The sequence below is a fragment of the Pogonomyrmex barbatus genome, unplaced genomic scaffold (genome assembly GCF_055798465.1).
Source record: "Pogonomyrmex barbatus isolate J1 unplaced genomic scaffold, ASM5579846v1 scaffold4, whole genome shotgun sequence".
Classification (NCBI taxonomy): Eukaryota; Metazoa; Arthropoda; class Insecta; order Hymenoptera; family Formicidae; genus Pogonomyrmex; species Pogonomyrmex barbatus.
Window position 1 is genome coordinate 2,937,321 of NW_028297138.1, and position 11,031 is coordinate 2,948,351.

At 40.7% G+C, this 11,031-nt stretch overlaps 1 protein-coding gene and 1 pseudogene across 9 annotated transcripts in view; both read left to right on the plus strand.

Annotated features, from left to right (window-relative positions):
- LOC105431144 (uncharacterized) overlaps positions 1–11,031 on the plus strand; it is a 458,217-nt gene that overhangs the window by 200,518 nt on the left and 246,668 nt on the right. The window contains exon 6 of one of the 8 annotated variants that reach the window (XM_089081294.1): positions 2,439–3,509. The exons of 4 other annotated variants lie outside the window; for them this stretch is intronic. In XM_089081294.1, coding sequence (XP_088937420.1) covers positions 2,439–2,917 — 479 coding nt within the window. In that variant the 3' untranslated portion in view covers positions 2,918–3,509. Of the gene's footprint in view, positions 1–2,438; positions 3,510–11,031 lie in introns of those variants that run through there. 3 more of the 8 variants (XM_089081288.1, XM_089081290.1, XM_089081289.1) reach the window with 3 other exon arrangements.
- The window catches only part of LOC148935660 (uncharacterized), a 147,998-nt pseudogene continuing 140,676 nt past the window's right edge, over positions 3,710–11,031 (plus strand). Inside the window, exon 1 of the transcript XR_016140258.1 lies at positions 3,710–6,668. The product of XR_016140258.1 is annotated as an uncharacterized LOC148935660 (transcript). The remainder of the gene's footprint in view (positions 6,669–11,031) is intronic.

Here is an 11,031-nt window from a genome sequence, read left to right on the forward strand (position 1 = left end):
GTTCATGGATGCTCTTCGGATTTTCTACAAAATATTTTAAGATAAATTGCGCGTCGAACGCTTTCGCATTATGCGCGATACAAATAATTTGTTTGAAACATTTTGTCGTTTGCGTTGCGAAATCGGGGTCGAGACGGAATATAAACTCGCGCATTCCGCACCATCGGCATCGCACCGTCATGTCGTCTTCGTTTGCACATGTTACGCAAATTTGTTGCGCTACGCAAAAAATCGGTACATGAATTCTCATGTTTTCGGCACCTACGAGCGTCTCGTCTTGCCGCGTTTCAAAATCGTAAAATATAAACGTGACACGACCGTTTGTTTGTTCGTTCATCGCAACATTATCATTTTCATTTTCACACACCTTTTTTTCTGCTCGCATTATCAGGGTACTTGTACCCTCGCCGGGATCACTAGCTTTACGCGCAAGAGGGCGCATGAAACATAGATGATTCGACGGTTGTAACAAACGACATGTTTTACAAAAGACCGTGTCGCATTTATGTATCGTGTTTGCACGTATAAATCGCCCGCAATCGTTACAAATTTTAACGGAATTACATATGCTCGCGCGAGATTTCCCATTATATAATTTTTCCGCTCGGTGACGTTCGAAACAAGAATTACCGAAAAACGTACGGTTACACGCTTCGCACCTAATTATTTCTCTATCACGATTTACGCACGGAGGTGAGGCGCGACAACGAGGGCATTTTTTTGCGCAACGATGACCTTTATCGTTTCGAAAGCCCTCGTTGCACGTTTCGCAGTAACCGCCGCGCGAATCGCCTGCAGCTCTTAAATTTAATATAGGGTTATAATGATGCGAATCCTCGTAATACATTATATTTAATGTATACGAAGATTCGCGTCCGAGGGAGGCGAGTAATGCGCGACCGTCATACCTCGGTTTTTCACCTCGGCCAAAGCTACTAAAATTATAAATTATTATAGCGATATTTTCCGCGGCGAGAAACCGTTGAAAACGCTCGATTTCATTATATCCGCAACCTTCCTCAGGGATCACGCGCTCCTTGTTAACTCAATCGCCAACTCACGCTGTAACGAAGAAATCGCATATCTTATCGATTCCCACCGTTCGTGCAATTCTCCCGTGCGCAGAGTACCACGCTCGCAATAAATCCTCGCCGCTACGAGGAAGCGAGGAAGGCATAGGTTGTCGAAATTTTTTATTTGTAAAATCGAGCGTTTCGCGACGCTTTCTCGCGTTAATTTATTTGATCCCCCTTGCCCCAAAGGTACCGTTACGTTAAAAACGCGTATAGTGAAATCCATCGCGATATCAAAATCCCTGGCGCTTTGCGCTACCGAACTCACGAGTTTCCATATGTCCTCGTGAGTCAAGTCTTGCGCCGGACGAAACGAAAGACCTGCAGGGCCAGGCGATAAATTTGGCGAATCGAAGGATAATCCCACATAATCGCCCGGTCCTCTCAAACGTATCGCATACGCGTGGATTTCGCGAAACGCGTTTTCTAAATAATTCACGATATCACTAGCACCTTCCGCGAGAGGACGTATCGCGAATGTCGCCTTCCTACCTAGTACTTCAAATTTTTGAAATTTACGCGAGTTTTCCGCCCGTAATATAAGTAAAATTTTCTCTGACCGTGTCACTGTCGTCGACCGCAGCATCCTCGTCGATTAACCGATGCTTCTGCTGTTGCTGCTGCTGATGCTGCTGGTGCTGCTGCTGATGTTGCTGCTGCTGCTGGTGCTGCTGCTGTTGCTGATGTTGCTGCTGGTGATGCTGTTGAAGATCCGTCGAATGGTTCTGAAGCCGGTGTAAATAACGATCTTCTTGTTCTTCTTCGCGTGAAACGCCTCCTCTTGTTTGTACTGAAAATGGGAAACAAAAAATATTAATGATAAATATTTTAATTACTAATTTTAATACTCGATGTTAGCGAATAGATTCCAGCATACCAAAGGTATCTCTTACCTTGAGCAGCTTTCCTCTTAGCTTTTACAAAGCTTTTATAGAGCATATTAATGTAGCAAAAAAAACATTTAATTATAAATTTATCGGAAAGAATAAATTATCTTAAAATTTAAAAATAATATTAAATTTACCTTCATAATTTTCCGGAGAATAGCCCGTCCATGTTTCGCACTGATGGAAAACCTCGATCTCTTCTTCTAAAAGCCCATCGCACATTTGCTCAAAGGCTCTTCTGTTTTCATTTTCTTCGCCATCGTCTTCTTCCTCGTCATCGTCATCGTCATCTTCTTCTCCTTCTCTATCTTCTTGTCTTTCTTCGTCAACTTCTTCTCTTTCTTCATCTACATCTTCTTCTTGTTCTTCTTCGTTTTCCTCCTTCTCATTTTCTTCTTCTCCATATTTGGATTCATCCAGGTCGTTTGCTTGTACTAAAAAAGTCGTTATTATTATTATTATTATCTTTTTTTTCAAGGATTAGCTTGTGGCGGTCACCGCCACTCTGGCCCAGCAACGAGCGCGCCGGCGCGCGCCGTCGCGCTGCCACGCGCCGACACCGTGGGCCCGCGCACTGGAGTGACACACGCTCGCCACGAGATGGCCAGCCGTCCGACCGTCTGCTCGTGCGCGGAAAGCCGTAGGGCCCGCCCGCGCACGAGAGTGATACGAGCGCTCGCCACGAGATGGCCACCCGGACAATCATCAACTCGTGCGCGGAAGATCACACGGCCGCTATATAAGAGCGGCCAGCACCGGCAACCGACACTACCCCTCAGTGCGCTCTGGGGCCCGTACACGGCTAAGGAGACACTGAGGTCCGACCGCTTGCGGTCAACTACACGGCCCTTTTTGCCGGCGTCACCGACCCTTCACAGGTTGTACTCTCCCCTCGGTGGCCGTTCACGCCGTGCCTCCTCTCGCCGAACTCTTCTCAGCGGCCGTTCACGCCGTTGAGCGGACTCTAGGCATTCCTGCCGAGAGGCACCCGAACGAGCCACCACCGCAGACATCGGAGGAAGGCCACGCCGCAGAGACGACGCCGGAGTACGCCGCCAAGGATCAGACTCCGCCACCACGTCGCAGCCACCGCTACACAGCCGCCGACCTCGCAGCCGCATCCGCCCGTGCCCTAGCGGCCTGCTGGCCGCCATCACCGCGGGGAGGACTACCCCCGCCGCCAGCGCAGAGCGGACTCCACGGCTGGGAGGACGACGAGTCGACCAGACACCGACACCGGCGCCACCGCGTCGACCAGAGCCCGCACCGCCAGCGCGGAGGAGCGAACATCGCCCCACGGCCTCCGAGCGAGACCGTTTAGTCGAGCTGTTTGGCGCCCTCTCGACTTCCTCCTCGTCGGCCGACAGCCACACATCCGGCCCAACATCGCGGACGCCACCGCGGCCGAACGCAGCAGCTCCGCGGACTTGTCCGCCTACGCCGGGCCGCAGCATCCATTTTCCGGCCCGCAGGGACGCACGCGGCGAACCAATCACCCCGCAACGGGCGAGGTTTCCGCCGCAGATCGCGGCACATCACCGCCCATCCGTCCCAGGCTTCACTGAACTACGACCCACCAGGAGTCCACCATCACTCCGTGGCGCCTCATACCCCTTGACCTGGGGAGCATCACGCGGGGAACGCCCCGCCGAGACCACCGGCAGTCTTCGTTCCACGTCGCCTCGCAGACTGAGGCCTCGCCATCCATCGAAGCCGCTCTAACGACACGAGCCAGGACGCCTCATCACGGCGGAGCCGGTGCCCGCGAGCGACGCGCACAACGTTACAGAGAGGAACCACGCGCCCCGGTCGTCACCGGAGGCACCTCGTATATGCGGGGGACTCAAACTCCCACGCCGCGCCATTAATGTACACGACGCTTTTCTCTATTAAAAATGCATAAAATGTACTCGTGAGAATCGCCTATTTCTGGGAACCAGCACGAACAACCTTCCTTTCCCCGTCGCCCATTCCGCTTTGTACTTGAGAAGCAGACAGCGGATTGGCTGCGCCGGAGACTCAGCAGATTCACAACATTTTCAGTGGTGGATATACGAACCACCACATTGGTGTACCATAAACACCATAAGCTAATACCAGTTTTATAACTTTTATTAATTTAAATAATTACTCACGCGGTGTGTAAATTTCGGTGTCGGCTTCGCTTAGAGTCGACTCCTCATCGATATTTTCTTCCACATCTGAAACAAAATTAAGCTTTTATTAATTGAATTCGATATTCAGTGAGATAATTTTGAAAGCAATATTTGCTATTTTCTTACCTGAAACTAGATCAACCGTTGGGATACTTCCCTCCTCCTCTTCAGATTGCACGTCTATCCGCATTCGCATTCGTCCTAAAAATTTGATATTTTAATTTGATATTTTAAAAATCTGAAAATTTAGAAATCTAGATTTTCAATTATATCAATTTTCTATTATTTTACTCACGCTCGTTTACTCCTTCCGCCTCATCTTCGGCGGGGCATCTCAATCCTCGTAGTTGGTACGGATGTACAATTGCGATGTTATCTCTCTTAAAAAAATATATAAATTTAGAATTTTTTTATACCTACATATTCTAATTTCAATTACTTTAAAAATAAATATTTATCTCCTCCGATGCACCTTGTAAAATAAGCGATATGTCCGCCGGCATCATCCTCCCCCACGCCAGCCATTGCACCGTTTATATATTCTTTTACAATATTTAAAAGTCTTTTGTCCGTGAAATACCCTAATCTGAACATAATGCTCAATAGGGTTTTCGAGCACTCCGGTACGAATTTTGCAAACGTGATATAATTTGTTTCTTCTTCATTTGTTAATAATGAAATATAAGCACTCGCGTTTATCGACGAGTTGATATTCGCGCACACGATAAAAAATCTTCTTAATTTTTCACAGAGTGCCATTTTTCACTCCTTCACTATTTTAGAATTAAGACAGCGAACGAATCGGCGCAGTAATGTAAAAACCGGCCAAGTCGCCCCGAGAAAGTATAATCTCGGAAATAGATTTTTCTATAATTCTGCGCGGTATTTATACTTTGAAAATCTTACTGGCACGCTCCGAAAAGAGGGTGGCCCGCAGAAAATGCAGCGCCATTGGGCAGGCCAAAATTCTCTTTAATACAGGTTACACCTTTTTCTATTCTCTCACCTTTTCTTTTCTATTTCTCTAGCTAAAACTTAGCTAAAAGAAAATCCGAGCTCCCCACTCAAGAAACATCTCTAACTCTCTTATTTTATAGTTTCTAGGTTTATTAAAAAATATTTTGCGAAAAAGTTTTAAAAGTCTAGAAATCTAAAGTTTAAAAGATTTTATAATTTTACAATTTAAAATTTTTAAATTTTAAAACCTTTTAAAAATTTTTAAATTTTTTAAATTTTATAATTTTTCATTTGCCAATCTGCGCGCAGTTCTTTTTTCTTAGTAGATAAGTCGATGAGCTCGACGAATTCGTCAGCCCTCGGTTCATTCGAGTGTCATCCTTCAAGGTTTCAACTTCGTAAATACGAAGTAATCTCTCATTTCGACGCTTGTGATTATTAGTTACATTTGAGAAGAAAACAGGAACAATGGCGAGCCGAAAAGCTGTTCCCGATACCGAGAAGCGTAATACTCCGGAACCGAGCATTGCCCCCGATTCCGAGAGGCGCAAGTATATCTGCGATATTCCGAAGGAAAATTGTAACGAGGAACGAAACGACAAGTTCCATATGATCTCGACAACATATGGACTCAACATCTCTCACACGAAAAGGATACACGTCGGATTGCAAACGACAAACGAAGGAATTTTTGTGCCAATGGTTAAATTAATCGGTAATTATGCAGAAGGAATTTATTTCGACGCTGATTCCTAGCAACAATTCCTAAACAACATGAGGCTTATCGACGAGTATTTAAACGCTAACAATAAATCGAGACTGGATCCTATCATTGTCAAAAATGTTGCGATCAACTTTACCTCCTCTTATGGGTCATGGTCCATATTACTGGCGTATAAAGAAAATGAAGAGGCCACTATGGAAAATATCGAAATTCAACATCGAGGAACGACTACGGATTCGCAGCCATCGACGAAGAGGCGTAAAACCTATGCTGTCGCAATTGTGATGCAGAAGAGTACTTTTCACGGTTTGAAAAATATTGTGACATGTGTCGACGCGCACTTGAAACATTTACAAAACGTGACCGATAATGTTAACAAATACGCGCAATATCTTATAAAAGAAATAGAATTAAATCTTCCAAAAAGTTACATAGATAGCGATATTGTAAAACTCAGTTTGAAAGGAAATTATCATGAAATCGCGCGCAATGTACGTACGCAAATAAATGATTTAACATTTCTGGATATGTATTTCGATATAATATTTGTGGAATTAACTTTCCTGAGATTTAATGAAATTCTTCGTATTATTTTCTCAAATCGTAATTTGTATCTTTTATTTAAGAATTGATATAATATGTACAACAATAAACTTAATGATTTTGTAACTTAAATTCCTGTCTTTGCCCCTCTTATTTTCTTTTTACTCCAACCTAAAAATGAACGCGCTACGTTGCTTCGAGTTAGAAATATCTAAAAAATTTTTCAGACATTGCGTTTGTTATAGAATAAGAGCTCCGAGTTCGTTAGAAAAACATTTAGTGTGAACCTGTTCGTTCCTGTTTTCCTGTCGCTTTCCATTCTCGTCAGGTCAAGTATATTCCCTTCAGACTTTCCTCATCTTTCTTGTCGCTTTATCGAATTCTGAGCGGTCTCGAAACAAATTTTTAAGTTTCGCTAGCTATTAGGCGTTGAGAAACCTTTCGTCTTAAGAAAAACTCGATTTACATCCCATATATCCAAAGTAACAAATTCCCATATATACAAAGTAAATTCCTACTTTCGGGGCGTTCTGCATATTGTACCGCAAAAATTTTTTTCTATTAGCACCGGGGTCGAGCATATTCCCTTCAGACGTTCGTCGTCCTTTTTATCGCTGGCGCCGTTTTGTCAGACTCACGATCGGCCCCGGAACAAATTTTAATAGTTTCGCTAGCTATTGGATTTGGAAAAAATCTTTCGTCTTAAGAAAATGTGTGATTTGTATCTCATATATACAGAGAATCAGTTTCCTTCGATCTAAGCTGTGTATTATACCATAAAATTCGCATTCCGTTTTCGCTAGGACAAGCATGTTCCCTTCAGACGTTCGTCACCCTTTTTATTGCTGGCGCCATTTTGTCGGATTCCACGAGCGGACCCGGAGCAAATTTTAATAGTTTCGTTAGCTATTGGGTTTGGAAAAAATCTTTCGTCTTAAGAAAATGTGTGATTTGTATCTCATATATACACAGAATCAGTTTCCTTCGATCTAAGCTGTGTATCATACTATAAAATTCGCATTCCGTTTTCGCCAGGACAAGCATGTTCCCTTCAGACGTTCCTCGTCCTTCTTATCGCTGGTATCATTTTGCCCACGAGCAATGCAATGCAAAGAATCAATTTCCTTCCTTCAATCCAAGTTATAAAGTCATTCATACCGTATCATACCATAAAGTTCACATTCCATTCTCGTCAGTACATTCCTTCAGACGACTGTCATCTTCGTAGTCGTCATTTTATCAGACCCCAATCAGCCCGGAACAAATTTTTAATGGTTTCACTAGCTATTAGACCTCGAGAATCCTCTTGAGAAAAATTCAATTTATTCCCCTCATATACAAAGAATCAATTTTCTTTCTTCGCCCCATCCTGTCTACCGTATCATAAAACCGCATTCCATTTTTCGCTAGTCAGGTATATCCCCCTTCAACACCCCGTCATCCTTCTTGTCGCCATTTTATCGCATCCGCGATCAGATCCCGGAACAAACTCTCCTCAGGTGTCCGCCATCTTTGCACACGCCATTTTGTCGGACACCCTCCCTTCTTATTCGGGGGCTCAAGCCATGTTTGATGCAATCTCTCCTGTCGTGCTCCAGAAGGATTATTTGTATATTTGCCAATGGCATTGGAGGGTGTCGCCGCTGCAGTCCGACCTGCATCCATCGAGAGAATAGGACCATCATCTCTCTGGAGTACCGGTCGTGGGGATTCGAAAGAATACATGTATATATGTATATTGTAATATATATATATATATATATATATATATATATATATATATATATATGTATCATTGTATTGTTGACGTGTTATTCTAAACATGTTATTTGCGATAAATATCATCACATGCCTCGGTAATCGAAAGGATAAGATGCCTGCCCGGTAAGCAGGAGATCCAGGTTCGATTCCTGGCTGAGGTGGTATTTTTTCGCAAAATAATTACGAGTTTTCACGACTGGTTCGTGGTCGGGCCCCGCCGTGACGCACACCCTCCCTTCTTATTTGGGCCTCTCGAACGGGCCCAGACACTTTCACCCCCCCCCTATCTTTTCGTCTAGCATTTCGATAACCAATCACACCCCGGGCAGCTTTGGGAGCATCCAATCACGCACGTGGACAGCTATGGGAGCGTCCAATCACACGCCGGACAACTATGGGAGAATCCAATCAGAACGCACCATTAACTACCTAATTATCTCCGGCCACGCCCCTCAGCCAATCAGAACGCTCCATTTTCACGTGGAGGCCCTATCTTGACAGCTGGAGGCCACGCCCCTGGCGCCAGTGGGAAACTGGTGGGGGTTTGTTTTAACGCCCCATAGCAGCCCACATACTACTAGTGGAACTGTTGGAGCAGTGCAGCCAGGTCGCTACCTTGGAGTGTTTCGCGTGACTGCAACGATGCGATGAGTGCATCGAGTAACTCGAAGAATTGACTCGTGTTAAGCGTTCTCAACTCACTCGGAAACAGACAATCTGTAGTGGCGAGGATTGCGCAACTCGCGGGGGCAGAGATTCAATTAGAGAGACGTTTTCTGCATGTCGGTAGCAAGTACGCGAGTACTAGCTGATAATAAATCTCTCGTTTGGCGAAACTGTGAACTGTTTCGTTCATCCGATTTACTTGGTACAAATGGTACGAATTGTGAGTTACTCGAGCCTACTCTAGCATCTCTGGAGAAATTTCAAAAACGCGGTAGTGAGTGGGCCTTATCGCGTATACTAAATTTAAAATTATCTTTTTAAAAAAAGATAAAAAAGGATGTCAAGTAAAAGAACATATATGCCCTATGAGCGGAAATATTGCTACACAAAGTCCAATTTGTAAATTTTTACTTTAAGAAACGTCATCATTATCATTTGTATAAAAGATTTGATATCAATAACTAGCGCCAAGTTATAATCCTATAAACATTAAGCTACAAGTCCATCTTAGCCAAATTATATATTTTATTTGTATAAAAAATTTTATATACCATTATTTTTAAGAAATAAAATCCAAGCGGTAGTATCTTTAATTTAAAAATAATAAAAACCAAATGATATATATGACACATTTTTTATCCATTCAAAACTTCTTTTTTTGTAACTCAAGTGGTAGTAATTATTTAGCTTTAAAATGCAATTATATCACAGAATTGCTTTATTCAACCTAAGTTTTTATCACAAAGAATTAAAAAATACAAAATAAACAGTACAAAATAAATGATAAAATTTTATTTGAATAAAAAAAATTTTTATGTAAAAACATTTGGCGCTGCTCGACCGAATAAGGAAAATAATGAAACTGTAAAATGAATGATAAAATTATCTGAATGTTATAAATAAAGACAAAATTTGTTATTTAATATGATAATTACAATTCACAACAAATGCAAGAAATTAAAATTAAAATTCTATACTTAATTCTAATTCCCACAACTGTATAACCTGATCACATTTACAATTTGCAATGAACGCAAGAAATTAAAACTGAAATTCTATACTTAATTCTAGTCGCACAAACGCATAACTTGCTCACATATACACGCTGACAAATATTTTTATTGTTGTAACATCTTATTTTTTTTCATTCAATCGAAATTATGTCGTCCTATACATAAAGTGTATATATATATATATATATATATATATACACTTTATGTATAGGACGATGTATACGACGACATATTATATATACACATTATATATATATATATATATATATATATATATATATATATATATATATATATCACAACATATATATCTCACACAAACTTATTTTTTATAAAAAAATAAAAAGTAAAAGTCGCCAATATATGCGCAGTTTGTATGTGTATGGTTATTATATAAAAATGTTATTGTTTAATGGAAAAAAAATTTTTCAATTACTGACGCGAATTATATCTACTTAAAAAAATAAAAATAAAACTCAAGATTCTTTGCATCCAAGAACTTTTTATTTTATTCAAGTTTATATTTACAAAATTACGCAATCTTATGTCTAATGTTCGAATAGTATATAATACTCAATTTTAATATTTGTAAAAAAATTTGATATCAAAGAAATGGCACCAAGTATAGTTATATTGTCTCGTTCAATATACAATTGCTTATAAAATATACCACCCGTGATAAGTATCAATTAAAAGCTTTTCCTTTTAACTCAAGTAATAACAGCTATTTTATTTTATTCTCTTTAAAAGTTATCAAATACTGGCGCCAGTTATATGTTCTTAAAAAAATAAAACTTAATAAAAAAATAAAACTCAAGTATATATCTTTACATTTAAAAGTATTTTTATTTCAATCCAAATATTACAAAATTACGTCATCTTACTACGTCTACGTCGTTTGATGTTTAATGATAATATATATAACATATCTTACTTACTTCTAATAATATGTATCTTTTGTATAAAAGATTTGATATCAAAAAAGGCGCCAAGTTATAGTTATATTATCTGGAAAGTTCAATCTTATTAAAAAAATAAAAATAAAATTCGACACATATCTTTCCAAGAGTTTTTCTGTTTTTAATTCAATATTATATTACAAAATTACGTAATCTTATGCATAATGTTCAAATAATATGTAATGTAATACTCAACTCTAATAATAAATATCATTTGTATAAAAGATTTGATATAAAAAAATGGCGCTAAGTTATAGTTGTATTATCTTGAAAGTTCAATATAGAACTATTT